Source organism: Vulpes lagopus, chromosome 19 (assembly GCF_018345385.1).
Source record: "Vulpes lagopus strain Blue_001 chromosome 19, ASM1834538v1, whole genome shotgun sequence".
In the NCBI taxonomy this organism is placed as follows: Eukaryota; Metazoa; Chordata; class Mammalia; order Carnivora; family Canidae; genus Vulpes; species Vulpes lagopus.
Genome location: NC_054842.1, coordinates 33,483,812 through 33,500,204, shown reverse-complemented (window position 1 = coordinate 33,500,204; position 16,393 = coordinate 33,483,812). Strand labels below are relative to the sequence as shown.

General features: G+C 41.2%; 1 protein-coding gene across 2 annotated transcripts in view; it reads right to left on the bottom strand.

Annotated features, from left to right (window-relative positions):
- Positions 1-5,773: 5,773 nt before the first annotated feature.
- Positions 5,774-16,393, bottom strand: part of PCCB (propionyl-CoA carboxylase subunit beta) — a 103,470-nt gene continuing 92,850 nt past the window's right edge. For both annotated transcript variants that reach the window (XM_041734644.1, XM_041734643.1), the window contains 5 exons: positions 9,399-9,506; positions 9,041-9,141; positions 8,534-8,632; positions 7,085-7,184; positions 5,774-6,090 (listed from right to left, as the gene is read on the bottom strand). In XM_041734644.1, the coding sequence (XP_041590578.1) occupies positions 5,969-6,090; positions 7,085-7,184; positions 8,534-8,632; positions 9,041-9,141; positions 9,399-9,506 (530 nt within the window). In that variant the 3' untranslated portion in view covers positions 5,774-5,968. The remainder of the gene's footprint in view (positions 6,091-7,084; positions 7,185-8,533; positions 8,633-9,040; positions 9,142-9,398; positions 9,507-16,393) is intronic.

Below are 16,393 nucleotides of genomic sequence, written 5' to 3'. Positions count from 1 at the left end.
ACAGAGACCTAGGCAGAGGGAAAAGGAGGCTCCCTGTGAAAGCATGATGTGGGACTCGATCCCAGGACCCCAGGATGACATCATGAACCAAAGGCAGACACATTCAACCACTGAGCCACCCAGGTGTTCCCCCTCACTTTTTTTTTTTTTTTTTTAAGAAATTTAGGACTAGTTCAATCATTTTCTCTCGTTTTGTGGATTTCCCTGGAGAAACTGTGGTTTGAGAGGAGGTCCCTTGCAGGCTGAGTTTTGAAGGATGTATTCGGAGTTTGTAGCCTGGATCCTTCTCCTGCCCAAGATCTAGCCCCTAGACTTATGCATGATTACACCCAAATAGCAGCCCTTTAAAGATCACTTGGATTCTACAAAGCCATGTTAGAGTTTCTCTTGACATTGGTGCCAGACATCACTCGTAAAAACTCATGCCCTACACTTTATGAGCCTGCCCTTGTTCTCTGGGCCATGTTCATTACATGGCCTAAGATGTGTGCGCAGAAAGAGCAGGGATGCAAGATAAACTCCAGGCAGCCAAGGGGGAAGGTAATAAGGAAGGGTCTCTGTGGTAGCTCATCTTTAAGACTACAAGGTAATGAGACTGGACCAGAGCTTTATCCAGTGTGATTCTATCTTGGGACAAACTTGAAACCTCCTAGATGTGGTTTGACTATGACTGTATTTGGCCCTGCTTCCAGAAGAGAATCCATCAAACAAGGAGCTGTTGTCTTCATGGAAAACAATGGCTCAGTGTCCTTACCTCAGGCTTTTGATGCCAAGCCAAACTCAGGTAAGGTTCCATCTATGCCTTGCTCTGTTGGGATCTTTATTATGCATCACTTTTTGCCATCAAAAGCTCTACCAATGAGCTACGCCCTTATACATCACTTTTTGAAGGACAGCTTTCTGTTCTCACCAGGAGAGAGGGACATCGTCAGAACCTTCCTAAAGCTGCTATATCTACCCAAATGTGCTGGCTAGAGTCCACAGAGGCCCCAAACTGAGGCGCTGGCCATTAAGTGACCATAGCTCCTGTTTGGAATAGGGGAGATCATGCCCACAGAAGTGCAGCAGGAGGACCAATGGTTCTTACTAAAAAAATAAAGCCACAGCTCTCAAAATCCTTCAGAATCAGAAGGATGTAAAATAGTCACATCTGTCAAACAGTTGAAGTTTAGGGCTGATTCAACAATTTCATCAAAAGTGTTTGTTAATGTATGAGTGAGTGTCCTTCATAGGCTTCTCTGAGCAGACCATATCGAAAGCACCAGCAGCAGCCAAAAGCATCCGTGCATCCAGAGGCAGAGAACTCAACAGAGACCAAGACGTGGTCAGAAGAGAAGCTGGAAGAACTTTTCGAGGACACAATCAACTGGAAGGCTGCATTGTGAATGTGCTCTCTGTTATTCTAGCAACTTAAAAAGAAGACAGGTCATCATGCATGAGGTAGGAAAGCTTTCCAAATTTGGGTAGCTCTTTGGGTTGAGACAATCCCAGTGGAGCGAACCACCACCACCTTTCTCCCTTAGGAGCACTCATCCCACCTACTTCAGTTGAGATGCACTGTTCTGAATGGTTAGAAGGCCTGGAGTTTAGATAATTCTACCTGGGTTCAAATCACAGCTTCACCACTCTAGCTGCGTGGCTCAGGAAGAATTGGTTTACTTAAAGCAAGAGGAGCAGGGCAGGTCCAGTAGGACACTTGTAGTATCTCTTAAACTTTGCCTCAATTCTCAACATATTACTTGCTCTCAATCTAAAGACAGACACTTGCCACTGCTCTGCTCAATACACCCAAATTCTCTAGCTACAAGACTCCATAGTTTTATTTTTCCCCTTAAGGAAAGAATTCCAGTTGGGAAAGGCCTTTCTAAACAGCAGCCACCGGAGAATACTCTGCCGCCATTCTCCAGGCATTGTCATCCATAGATGCTGGTCTACTTTGCGAGGTCTTGCAGCTCTGTGCTTCCTTGGCCACCAGGCTTGGTTTATTGCATGGGACTTCTCCCACCATCTCCATGCCAAGGCTTCCCAGAAGTCACTTTGCCCAAATGCTTTATTCCTCTACCTCTTAGAGCAGTCCCAAAACAAGCCCTTCTCAGTGCCCAGATTTCACAACCTGGTAAAGCACATCTTGGACCCCCTTCCTTAAAAATAAATAAACTCATAAGCTTGTATTTTTATATAGACTACAGCAGTCACCCTTCATATAGTCCAAGTCCTAGGTTAGCTGACCCCAGAAATTGGACTAGGCAAGCAATTTTAAGATACTCAGTCACATGCAAATCAACCCGCATGACTTCTTAAGAGGCCTCTAAAAGCCCACGAGTCTGCCATCACTTCTTTCCCCTGGTTTATAGTCTTTCTGCTGGTGCCAAACAGGAGATAAAGAACCTTTGGCCGATTTCTGCCCCCTAGAAATTCACCATCTACTTAGGAAGACAAAAATATATATACTGGGGGAGAAAATGCAAGATCAGATACTTTAAAAAAAAAAAAAAAAACAGCTGCAGTAAGCTAAATCAGTTCAAGCCCACAGGTTGAGATGAACCAAGTCAGGTCCTTCCTTCAGCATGAGCAAATTGGAGCTATTCAACAAGAGGGTGTGTTCCAGGGAGCTGTAGGCTTAAACTCACTTGGTAAGCATTGGGAGGGACATTCTGTGTGGGCTAAAGATTTGACTTTGGAGAGCAGGGTACTATGTACTGGAAGTGCTGAAGCAGAAAAATGCAATAAAATATAGATCGGGAATTAGTCTATTAGCTCAGAACAAGATTTCTGGCATTAAGAGTAGGTCACAGAGAAACACCAGTGGGAAGATGCACCTAGAGTCTGACTAGAATGGGAGATTCACAATCACCTGGAGAGGGAAGAGAGACATCCAAGAAAAAGTAACTAAGGCCATAAGTCTGGCTACCTGGAATGATGGGGTGGCTGGTAGAAATGGGAAAGGTAGACAACAGTCACATACTGATTTAACTCAAGTTGACCTTGAAAGAACATTCAAGCTCCTTTGGAGCTAAGGATCTGGGACAAGGGAAAGTCAGTAGTGGGAGGACCTAGGGCTCTCACCACAGAGAAAAGCACACCCTATGGGGCACTCTGAAATAGCACTCTGTAGTTGACCTTTATGCTGAAACCACGTAAAATCTCCATTTCTAGTATAACTTTTCTTTTTTAAAGATTTTATTTCTTTATTCATGAGAGACACAGGGAGATAGAGGCAGAGACACAGGCAGAGGGAGAAGCAGGCTCCATGCAGGGAGCCCGATATGGGTGGGACTCGATCCCGGGTCTCCAGGACCAGGCCCTGGGCTGGAAATTGATAGGATGGTCATAGACTTGGAAAAGCAAATTGAAAAACGAGACAAGTATAGCCGAAGACGTCCTTATAATGATGATGCAGACATCGACTGCCCTGAAGGCACTGAAGGCGGTGCTAAACCGCTAAGCCACCCGGACTGCCCTCTAGTATAACTGTTTATTTTGCTGAATGCATAAAGCATTAAGTCAACAAAGATGGGGGGGAATCTACAGTGGCCCACAAACATTAAAAAAGGACTCTCTTTCAAACTGATAACATAATTACAAAGGAGTCTTGAACTTCTAAAAGTTCTCAAACTTGGGACGCCTGGGTGGCTCAGCAGTTGAGTGTCTGCCTTTAGCTCAGGGCGTGATCCTGGAGTCCCACATCGGGCTCCCTGCATGGAGCCTGCTTCTCCTTCTGCCTGTGTCTCTGCCTCTCTCTTTCTCATGAATAAATCTTAAAAAAAAAAAAAAAAAAAAAATCTCAAATTTTTGTATTTAGTGTAGGATTGAGCATATGAGTAAATTATTTTGAAGATAATGGGAGCCAGTTTTATCACTGTGAGAGAAGAAATCCATAAATATAGAATAGGGGAAAGCAAAGAACCACCTGTATGTTGGATTAGAATTAAAAGTTTCAATATGAATTCATCATTTTGAACATATATAATATATACACATGTTCACAAATTTGTATAAATATTTCCTAGTCTCCTGAAAATACCAAAAAGCAATGACACCCCAGCATAAATGTGAACATCTGCCAATTTTAGCTTCTAAATGACATCTATTAAAATAAACCAGGACTGGGGAGAAACCAGGCTGGGCAAGGAAAATAGATGATGAGCCTGGTAAATTATTCTGTGTCAAAAAAAATAAGGAAGTGTGCCAAAAACTATTGGGACGTATCAAAAGGATCAAAGAGCCAACTTTAAAGAAGCTCTCATTGAAATTTTAAGTGTCAGTATAAGTTAACACTGTAAATTTTAAAAGAATCCATGTCTCTGCTTTTTCTTGCTTTGATGTATTCATTCAGTAAAATAAACATTTATGAAACACCTACTATATACCAGATTTTAACTACTATATGCTCCCCAATCTCATCTCTTGGGGGTAGAGTTGGGATGGTGCAGGAAGGAAAAAAAATGTAACTAGTATAATGTGTGTCTGAAAATTTGACAGAGTGACAGCATAGTAAGAAAAGCTATTTCAGGAAAAACTGTTCTTAAAAAAATGAATCCATGAATCTAAACAGATACTAAAAAAATTAAAACAAAAAAAGTTCTTTCAGGAAAGTAACAACTAACAAATGCAGACATAATGATAGGGTTAGAAATGCAACACTTTAGAATCCACACAGGATAGCTGATTGAGGCAAGAATCATCAATGGACACTAAAAGTACTAGGTGAAAGTTTGTTGACAACCTTAAAGAATGCCCCCAGATCAGTTATAAATCACAAAGAAAAAATGGTAACCTTTGCAGCCACCACCGTAACCAAGTGATGAGTCAGTGTCATCTATAATGGGAAAAACTAGCATAGGATGCTTCCTAATGTGATACATGACTCATTATTGTGTCTTACACTTAGCTAGATCTGAACATCTGAAAACAATCAGACAAACCCAAATGGAGAGATAATTCTACAAGATAACTGGCAACCATTCTTCCAAATGTCAATGTAATAAAAGACTGTAGGACAATGACCCTTGTTTCCTAGGAAATACACACTGATGTTTAGTGGTGCCGGGGATAAAGGGTCATGATTCTACAAATTACTCACAAGTTGTTCAATAAAAATAATAGTTATATATTTATGGAAGAGATGCACCAAATATAGAAAAATTAACTGGAAAATCTAAGTGAAGGTGTACAAATAGCATACTCTTGCAACATTTCTATAGGTTTGAAATTTTTCAAAATAAGTTTTTAAAAATGTGAACACATTTCTGAAAAGCACTTAATATAGGGTACTATACTTTACTGAGCATCTACTTTGCCAGACATAACTGCAAATGTCTCATTTAATCCTCAACAGTTCCTAGAGGAACTAAGAGCACATTATTAAATATTATTTAAAAGTAAGGGAATTGGGATGCCTGGGTGGCTCAGCAGTTGAACACCTGCCTTTGGTTCAGGGAGTGATCCCAGGATTCGGGATCGAGTCCCACATCAGGCTCCCTGCATGGAGCCTGCTTCTCCCTCTGCCTGTGTCTCTGCTTCTCTGTCTTTCATGAATAAATAAATCGTAAAAAAAAAAAAAAAAAAGGAAACTGAAGCCTAAATGGTAAGTACTTTGCCCTAAAAGCCCATCATCTCACCTACAGAGAAAACAATTATTGGGGGAAAAAGGAAAAAATACACAGGTGTCAAATAAGGGTCAGCTTTAAGTATCAGTACTCTATTACTATATGTATTATCTTCTTGATTTTTCAGATTTTTACTATAAAAAATGAACTTTGTGCTCAAAAAATACTGGTTAAAACAAGTTTTTAATAAAGCAAATAATTTTACAGTAAGGCATACATGAAATCTTTGTAGAATTTAATAAACAGCCATTTCAAGTTATTACTGGTTTAGAATTCCAGGTATCATGATTGCAAAAGGCAGGAATGGGTATGAATGGCCAGGCAGTAATTGGCTCTTGGTTTATTTTCCTTTAATCTGTTTACAATGGAATATTTGCATGTTTCCTCCAAGGGCGCTGTACCTTCTTGCTGGCCAAGACATCCAAGTCACGGCAGATTCGGGCTCGTGTAGAGGAAGGCTGGATGATGTCATCCACAAATCCTGGTGAAGCACAGAAAAGGAAGTAGATCATCGGCATCCCCAGATAATGCCAGCGCCCAATCTGTGCTAAGACTGGGCACCATCTCTAGGGTCGATAGTGTGAGCAGGAACCCAAGTTACGGGGCATGGGCCCAGTGAGCCTTCCCCTGCATCCTAGGAGCATCCCTGTTCCTCTGGCAGGGCCTCAATTTCTGGCCTAGGAGCACTTGGCAAGAAAATTACTTCATCTTGGCAGGGAGGGGACCAGATTTCAACAGGAAATAAAAATTTAGAAAAATACATTTGTATTTTCAAAAATCACTATACTTCCTCCTATCCCTGTAACACAAGTCCTTCTGCAATGTAATTTCACCTCTCCTCCCATCAAGGATTAAATGTCCTCACTTGGCCTCGTGACTTGCTTTGGCCAACAGAATGTGGTAAAAGTGACACTGCAATTTCCAAACCTAGGTCTCAAGGTGCCTTGCAGCCTGCCCCCCCACCCTCTTGCTGCCCTCAGGACACCACCAAGTGTGGAGTAGCCTCCTTAAGAATAAGGACCCATGTGCAGAAAGTCCAGCAGACAGCCAACAGCAGCCACATAAGCGAAGCCATCTTGGACTATCCAGCCCCAAACTACCAACTGACTGTCTTTGCATGATTGGTCCCAGCAAGACCAGCAGAACCACCTAACTGAGCCCAGTCCACAGTGATGACCCTCAGAAACATGAGCAAAACAAACAAAAAGTGGCTGGGTTTTTACACGATATTTAGGTGCCTGGAACAACACTAAGAAATTCAACCATTTCAGTGATGCTGTTTTTATCTTGGTCACCAGAGCAGTGCACATACGGTCCCTAAGTGATGACCACCCAGGACATTCCCACACCTCACTTGTCTGTGGATTCGACTGTCAGGGCAAAGGGCAGTTATAGGAGACTTTGCGGAATACAAGAATGAGCAAGTGACCCAGTGAATGACCCTGCTGCCCCCACCCCCCACCCCCAGTTCCTACCTCTCACTGCAGCAGGAAAGGGGTTGGCAAACTTCTCAATGTACTCTGCCTGAGCAGCTGCCACGTCCTCGTGCCCTTTGAAGATGATCTCCACAGCACCCTGTCACGAGAGAGGTTAATGTCAAACTCAACTGACAATCCCAACCGGGTAGACCTCCTGCAACTCACTACCACAGTGTGTGGTTGTGAACTCTGTGGTGAATCAAAGTGCCCTGGGGAGAAGTGCCAGCTCCAGGTGCCAGGGCACAGAGGTAAGCACTGCTGGGGTCAACCATCATGAAGCCACGGGATGTGATGGGATGTTCAGCTGTGAGCCCAATGACAGGCAGCTCAGGCAAAGCCAGTAAGCAGCTTGTGTCCCCACATTCCATCCTACTCCTTCCACTTGCATCTATCCTTCTTCGAGACCAAGATGTTTGGCCTCTTTTTCCACTGTTAAATCTGTGGTTCCCTGCATCAAGGGAAGCAAAATGCTGTTTTCTTTTTTTCTTATCCTGAGCACACAATTCAGTGGCCACAGGCAGGCAGACTGAACTGCAAATGTAGAAACACTGGAAACTAAAATATGAGTCCTAACCTCAGAAGCCCTAAAAGTCAGCTATGGGAAGAGTCAAGGGAGTTACCTGGTGCAATCCCAATAGCTGTTTCAAAGCAGGAAAGGAGTGGGGATCAGGCTAAGAAACAGGAAGTACAATAGTCCCTGCTCATTTGCAGCTTCAGTTATCACACTCCAGAAGCAGATGGGTGAACCTCCATCTGACATCAATGCCTGTGCTCTTCACCTCACTTCATCTTATCATCTCACATCACAAGAAGGGTGAGTACAATAAGATATTATCAGAGAAAGAGCACATTCACACAACTTTTATTACAGCATATTATCATCATTCTATTAATCTTTTTCTGTGCCTCATTTATAAATTAAACTTTATTGTAAGTATGTATGCATATGAAAAGACAGCACACATAAGGTTGGGTATTCTGGTTTCAGGCCTCCACTGAGAGTGCTGGAGCACATCCCCTATGGATAAGGAGTGGACTGCTATACCCTGGTGCCCAAAGTCACCAGGGTCAGAACTACAGTTCAAATTTTATAGGCTAAAAGGAATGGCTCTAGGGCCCTCCATTGGAGATGAGATGGAGTTACAGGGAATGTCCAATCCTCCCAAAGGCTAGTTCAGCTGACTTAACCCTTTCCCCTTTGCTGATAACATCAAATCCCCTTCAGGGGCCCTCCCACACTTATCATGAAGATACCAGCATGTGTCTGAAGTGACAGTGCAGGACAGGAGCCAGAGCTGTCCCTGAGGCTCACGGTGGGAGACTTTCCAAAGTCAAGGCCCCAACTCTCTGGAATCCTGGCCTCTCTCCAACATTTGCCACCTATGAGCTCCTGCTGGGAGAGTCTGGTACCTGGACCCAAGCAAAAGGAAAGCTAGAGGGCCTCACCTTTGCTCCCATGACTGCGATTTCTGCTGTAGGCCAGGCATAGTTGATGTCACCACAAAGGTGCTTGGAGCTCATGACATCATAAGCACCACCATAGGCCTAGAACAGACCCAAATACTGAATGTTAGAGCCTGAATCAAACAGATCTGTCCCTGAAACATCCTAGGAAGCCAAGCGAAATGAGGACAAAAAAGAAACTGAAGGCCCAATGTCTCTGCTCAGGCTTCCTGGCCTCAGAGAATACCTAGACACAACCCAGAGGCCTTTCACAGTTAACGTGAACGGTTTTTCCTGGCTTTTTCCCCACTGATGCTTTCAGTTCCCAGAAATGACCCAGTGTATCTGCAGGGTGTGTCTATAGGGCTGTAAATGCTACCCTCGAAAGATCTTTTTAAGGGCTAGCAAGGTGTACTCCTCTTCCTAGCCCTCCTGAAACTCTTGACCAGACCTCCAAACACGGCTATGCTGCTAGGAGTGGGCTCACAGCCTCTGATACAAGTTCCTCACCTTCCTGGTGATGACTGTGACTTTGGGCACAGTTGCTTCAGCAAATGCGTAGAGAAGCTTGGCGCCATGTCGGATGATGCCCCCATATTCCTGTGCTGTGCCTAGGTTATGAGGAAGAGTTACTAGATACAAAAGTCCTCACAAAGTTTGACTGCCACTCTCAGCTATGAGGTCTTCCCCTGCTCCCCAGAGGGCCAGGAGAGAGCCACCCTCAACCCAAGAGGCCCATCTTCCAAATACACCTAGAATACAGATGTCACAAATCCTTAGAGAATTTTGCAAGAAAACTTCCAAATAAAGTGGGTGTCTCACTGGGCAAAACCATCTCCCTTAGCCCCCACTTCTGTCAATGACTTACCAGGCAGGAAGCCAGGGACATCAACAAAAGTGATGAGTGGAATATTGAACGCATCACAGAATCGGACAAAACGAGCCCCTTTCACAGAGGAATTAATATCCAAACATCCTAGAATGAGAGAGATTGTCCATGCTGAGAGCTTCAGGGCAATTTTTAGTTCCACCCACATGGAATGTGCCGTCAGCAACCATCCAGGGCTGATTTTTATGGAGGCATCAAAGTCTTCTCATCCGGGAATGTAAAGGGGAACTGTTACCCTCCAGGAAAAACAGGAGAACCCACCTGGCATGGGCCAAAGAGGGTCCAGGAGTGGTCTCAGCTCTTTGCTGGGAGCACAGCCTATTACAGGCAGCAAGACTCTGCCTCATAAACTGAAGGACTGCTGCCACCAGGGGAACAACCCAACTTGCCCTCATGGAACCAGTAGTAGGAGGTATCATTAAAGGGCTGCTCTTAGAGACTCTCTGTAGCTTTGAATCAGATTCTGGCTTCAGCAGTTATACTTACATGCCCTTGGGAAATAACTTTACCTTTCTGAGCCTAATGTTCCTCACCTGCAAAGTTGGGATATTACTACCCTCTACCATAGTTGTAAGGATTAAAGGAGATGGCATCTCTAAAGTGGCACAAGAGTAAGAGCTCAATTACTAGTGTATCTTCTCTCCTAGAATAGCTCCCAACACACTGTATGAAGCCACATTACCCTCATACCAAAATAAGATAAAATCATCTTAAGAGAAGAATACCGACCAAAATCCCTCATGAACATAGATGCAAAAATTCCAAAGATATTACCATGTCAAATCCAGCCATGTATAAAAACATGAATGCCTTCTGACCAAATAAATGGGGTTTATCTCAAGAAGTCAAGGTTGATCTAACTTATGAAAACCAACAAAAACTATACTAAATAGAAGAGAAAAACCATGTAGTCTTCTCAACAGAGAAATCTAACATTCAATATTCAACCATAACTCAAAAATTGTAGTGGGATACCTAGGTGGCTCAGTCAGTTAAGCATCCAACTCTTGGTTTCAGCTGAAGTCATGATCTCCGGGTTATAAGATCAAGCCCCTTGTTGGCTCCATACTGAGAGTGGAGTCTGCTTGAGATTCTCTCTCCTTCCCCCTCTGTTCCTCCTTCAACTCACACACTCTCTCTCTCTCTCTCTAAAATAAATAAATCTTTAAAAAAAAAAAAAAACTAGCAGCAAACTAGTACAGTGGGATTTTCATAATCTGATAGAGAATCTATTAAAAAAATAAAAAACCTTATACACTCATGGATCAGAAGAATGGATAAATTCCCAAAGTGATCTACACCACTGCTGGCCAAAAGAACTTTCTATGAATGTTCTCCAACTACACTATTTGACATGATAGCCACTACCGCTGTTAAACACTTGTAATACAGCCAGTACAACTGAGAAACTAAGTTTCTAGTTTTATTCAATTTTAACTATATATATTATTTAATTATCTTAGATTTAAAGTCTACTAAGCTAGCATACTAAACAGACCTATATTTTCAAGCAAAATTTTACTACCAATATCATAGATATTCTCTTACAGAAATTGATAAGCATATTCTAAAATTTATATGGTAATACAAAGGAGACAGAACAGTTAAAATAGTTTTGTGTGTTTTTTTTTTTTAATTGGAAGACTTACACTTTGACTTTTCAAAACTTACTTATTAGACATGGTTTCTCAACCTCAGCACTATCAACATTTTGGACTGGATAATTCTTCATTGTAGGGGTTTGTCTTGTGTGTGTAAGATGCTAAACATCATCTATGGCCTCCACCCTCTCCCCCCAGAATCCACACCTGTGACAACCAAAAATGTTTCCAATGTTGTCAAATGTCTCCAGGATCCTGAAAGTGCCAAGCTGAGAACTACTGAGAACTATAAGGCTACAATAATCAAGGCAATATGGCACAGGCATAAAGGTAGATAAAATGATGATGAAACAGGATAGATTGTGAAGAAACAGAACCACACAACTGATTTTAGATCAAAACAATTCAGTGTGGAAAGGAAGTCTTCTTAACAAATGATGATGAGGGGATCCCTGGGTGGCTCAGCTGTTGAGCGCCTGTCTTTGGCCCAGGGTGCGATCCTGGAGCCCTGGGATGGAGTCCCACGTCGGGCTCCTGGCATGAAGCTTGCCTCTCTCTCTCTCTATCATAAATAAATAAAATCTTTAAAAAAAAATGGTGATGAGACAATTAACTACCCGTATTAAAACACACACACAATCATGAAACTTGACTGTTTCACTCTAAACTATACACAAAAGTCAATTCAAAATAGATCACAGACCTTCATATAAAACCCAGAACTATAAAACTAAGAAATAATATTGAACTATCTTTGCAACCTGTAGTAGGCAAGATTTGTTGAAAAGGACACAAAAGCATTAATCATAAATAAACACTGATAAATGGTGCTTCATTAAATGTTTAAAATAATGTGAGTCAAAAGACACCATTAATTTACCGAATAAGCAAGTCACTAATCAGGAAAAGAATACACATATCTGACAAAGGACTCACAGCCAAAATGTATAAAGAATGCTAGAGATCTAAAAAAAATAAAAAATAAAAAAATAAAAAAAATAAAAAATAAAAAATAAATAAAAAAAAATAAAAAAAAAAAGAATGCTAGAGATCATCAATGTTGGCAAATTGAATTTAAATTAAAAAAAAAAAAAAAAGGAAGGAAGAAGTCATCGAAAAAGAAACAACTCAGAAAAGAAAAAATTGGCAAAATTTCCCTCTTGGTAAATGCATTTTCTGAAATGACAGAAATGTTCTATATTTTGTTCTGGACAATGATAACAAGGTTATATAAAATTGTCAAATTGTCAAAACCTATCAAAATGAGCATTTGAAAACTGTACATTTTACTATGTGTAAATTATAGCTCAATATAAGAACAATGTTTTAAATCTCCCTTCCCTCCACTCTACTCAAAATCTATGTTAATGACCTGAAATAAAGAATCTGAGTGAAAGTCCCAGAAAAAAAAAAATTCTAAATTAAGAAACTGCAAAAAGTACCCAGAGGCTACACTCAAAATCATACTGAAAAGAAAGATGAGCACTGACAAGCAAAACAAGATGCAATCACTGGGGAAATGAACACAGACGTGGAAAACCTACAGTCCTGAGCTGCCACGCAATGGGCTCCAGGTCCAGAGGCCTGGTCTTCACATCTTAGGCCTAGTCCCAGGGCTATACAGAGAACCTGGCACCCAGAGAGTGACCAAGGAACCATGGCTAATTCCTACAAGAAAAAATGAGAACCAGAACACGGAAGCTCCTTATCTGAGCCTCTGAAGCTGCCTTTAGTAATGGTTAGGGAATGAATAAGTCAATAAAATGAAACTTTCTTCAAAAAAGCAGTAACCTGCTGAACTTCCACATCTTACCACTCCATAAACATCGCAAAGAATTTTTAAGCCAAGAAAAAGAGAAGTCAAGGAACCACAATGGAATCAAGTGTTGAGACTCCAGCCAGAGCTGAGGAGGGCCCCTGGGATAGACATCCTAGATATCTATAGAGAAAATTTCCAGGATAAGACAAGCAGTTTCTTAAAAAGTGAGCTTATAGGGATCCCTGGGTGGTGCAGTGGTTTGGCGCCTGCCTTTGGCCCAGGGCGCGATCCTGGAGACCCGGGATCGAATCCCACATCAGGCTCCCAGTGCATGGAGCCTGCTTCTCCCTCTGCCTATGTCTCTGCCTCTCACTCTTTCTCTCTCTGTGACTATCATAAATAAATTTAAAAAATTAAAAAAAAAAAAAAAAATTTAAAAAAAAAAAAAGTGAGCTTATAAAAGTCAACCTGTGCTGTAGAACATAGTACCTGCAGAGGTAGTCATGGGATGAGAAAGATCTTAAAGCAGACACAAGAAATCATGTGAAATCCATGCCAGGGACTGACACAGCTCAAAGGAGAAACTAAAGGGATATATGAGCAGTTAAGAACTTATTGGAGGAACAAAATGCATTTTCAATAGGTGTGAATTCCTGACTTTATACACGTTTTCTAAACAACAAAATGGTGGGGTGGGCAGCCCCAAGCTCCTATCCTCCAAAAGAAACATCACAAAACAAGCAGAAACTCTGGAATAAGTGAACGTTTACAACAATCAAAAGAAAGCAAAATCAAAGAAAAGGCAACTTAATGGGTGCCTGGGGGGGCTCAGGCAGTAAAGCATCTGACTCTTGATCTCCAGAGCATGAGTTCAAGCCCCACAATGGGCGTAGATAGCCTACTTAAAAAAAGAAAGAAGAGGGGTGCCTGGGTGGCTCAGTCAATTAAGCGTCTGCCTTTGGCTCAGGTCATGATCCTGGGGTCCTGGGATCAAGCCCCACATTGTGCTCCCTGCTCAGTGGGGTTCTAAACTTTCCCTCTGCTGCTCCCCCCGCTTGTGCACTATCTCTCTCTCTCTCACTCTCTGTCAAATAAATAAATAAATAAAATCTTAAAAAAAAAAAAAAGAAAGAAAAGAAAAAGGCAACTTAAAAATAGTAGGAAAGACTTGTTGGTGTTCTTAATTACACTTGCCCCACACTCTCTCTAGTTCTAGAGAGAACAAAGAAGATCTTAGTCACAAATTATCACATAGGTCTGTTCTAACTTGTCTGAAAGACTCACCTGCATCTGTTTCACCTAGCTTGGAACTCACTCAGGCCAGAAAAGTGGCAGACACTGCTCAAAAACAAAACCTACAGATGTCTGGGGAAAAGATTACGCTTCAGATCACCTAAGGCCTAGGAGGTAAAAACTGAGTTTCGTTGGGAAATGAGGGCACTCAAGAACACCTGTGTATACAGGGGATTTCAGAAAGACATAGACATGCCTAGAACCAGATGCATGCTCAGAAAAGACCTGAGAAAAGGAAATTAGAAAATATTTTGAGATGAATGAAAATGAAAACACATTACAAAACAAATAACCTAAGAAGACCTTAAGAGTTAACCTTGGACTGATCTCTAAGTTCAGTTTAAATCTGGCTAAGTGCTGAAGGAGAGCTCCAGCACAGAGCCAATTCTCAAAGACTAGAAGAGGTGTTTTCTTGTTTGTCTGTTTTAGCAGCTGGTATTCAAGGATTTCTCTGCCAAAACACTAGCTGGATACAAGCTAAGACCACATACTGCAAGGAATGTAGTCTAAAAAAATAATTGGGAAAAGTCACTAGACAAATGGACTATTACAGCATTCAATGATCAACAGCAACAAAACCCACAAAAGGAAAAGAATATGATTTCGAGTTACCACATTATAATATTCAAACATCTAGTTTTCAACAAAAAATAACAAGGCTTAACAAAGAAACTGGAAAATAGCTACTCAAACAAGCAATGTCCCTGAGGAAGCACACACAACAAACTTATTAGACAAAGACTTTTTTTTTTTTTTTAAGATTTTATTTATTTGAGAGAGAGTGCAAGAGAGCGAGCACAAAAGGGAGCCCAACTTGGGGCTCGATCTCAGGATCCTGGGATCATGACTTGAGCTGAAGGCAGACGTTTAACCAGCTAAATCACCCAGGTACCCCCAGGCAAAGACTTTAAAATAACTGTCTTGGGATGCCTGGGTGGCTCAGCGGTTGAGCATCTGCCTTTGGCTCAGGGTGTGATCCTGGAGTCCCAGGATCGAGTCCCACATCAGGGTTCCTGCATGGAACCTGCTTCTCCCTGTCTGTGTCGTCTGTCTCTGTCTCTCTTTCTGTGTCTCTCATGAATAAATAAAATCTTAAAATAAATAAAATAAAATAATAAAATAAAATAAAATAAAATAAAATAAAATAAAATAAAAAACTGTCTTAAATATAGTCAAAGAAGTAAAAGAAAAACATGAACAAAGATTTTTAAAAATCAGGAAAACAATGTATGAACAAAATGAGAATATCAATAAAGAGAAAGAAATCATAAAAAGGAACCGAACAAATTCTGGGGCTGAAAACTGCCATAATTGAAATTTTAAAATTCACTACAAGAGTTCAATAGCAGATTTGAGAAAACAGAAGAAAGGATCAGGAAACCTGAAGATAATTTAAATTATCCAGTGCAAGCAAAGAGAAAAAAAAAGTGAAAAGAAACTAAGGGACCTATGAAATACCATCATTTGAACCAACATATGTAGCAAGGTAATACCAGGAGGAGGAGGAAGAAAAAAAAAAAGGACAGAGACTATTTGAAGAAATAATGTCCCAAAACTTCCCAAATTTAATGTAACACATGAAGAGACAAATCTAAGAAACTAAGGAGGATAAACACAGACCTCACTGAGCCACATTATCATCAAATGATTAAAAGATAAAGACAGAACCTTGAAAGGAGCAAGACAGAAGTGACTCACCATATACAAGAGATACTCTCAGTAAGATTTTCAACTGATTTCTAAGTAGAAAAACCATGGAGGGGCAGCCCCAGTGGCGCAGCGGTTTAGCGCCGCCTGCAGCCCAGGGTGTGATCCTGGAGCCACAGGATCGAGTCCCACGTAGGGCTCGCTGCACGGAGCCTGCTTCTCTCTCTGCCTGTGTCTCTGCCTCTCTTTCGTTCTCTCTGAATAAATAAATAAATAAATCTTAAAAAAAAAAAAAAGAAAGAAAGAAAAACCATGGAGGCCAAAAGACAATGGGATGACTTAGAGCACCGAAAGAATTAAACTGTCAACCAAGAACCCTATGTCTGGCAAACTGTCCTTGAAAAATGAGGAACAAATTAAGACATCACAAATAAAAGCTGACGAGTTCATTACCTGCCCTATTAGGCCTGCCCTACAAGAAATGGTAAAGCGAATCCTTCAGGTTGAAATTAAAATGATATTAGAGAGTACCACACAACTGTATGAAGTAAAGACCTCTTGTAAAGGTCACCTAAGTGAGGAAATGCAAAAAGCCTTATTATATTTTTTATTTGTAATACCATTTTTTAATTTCTTACGTGATTTTAAAAAATACAGCCCAGAAAGTTTTACTG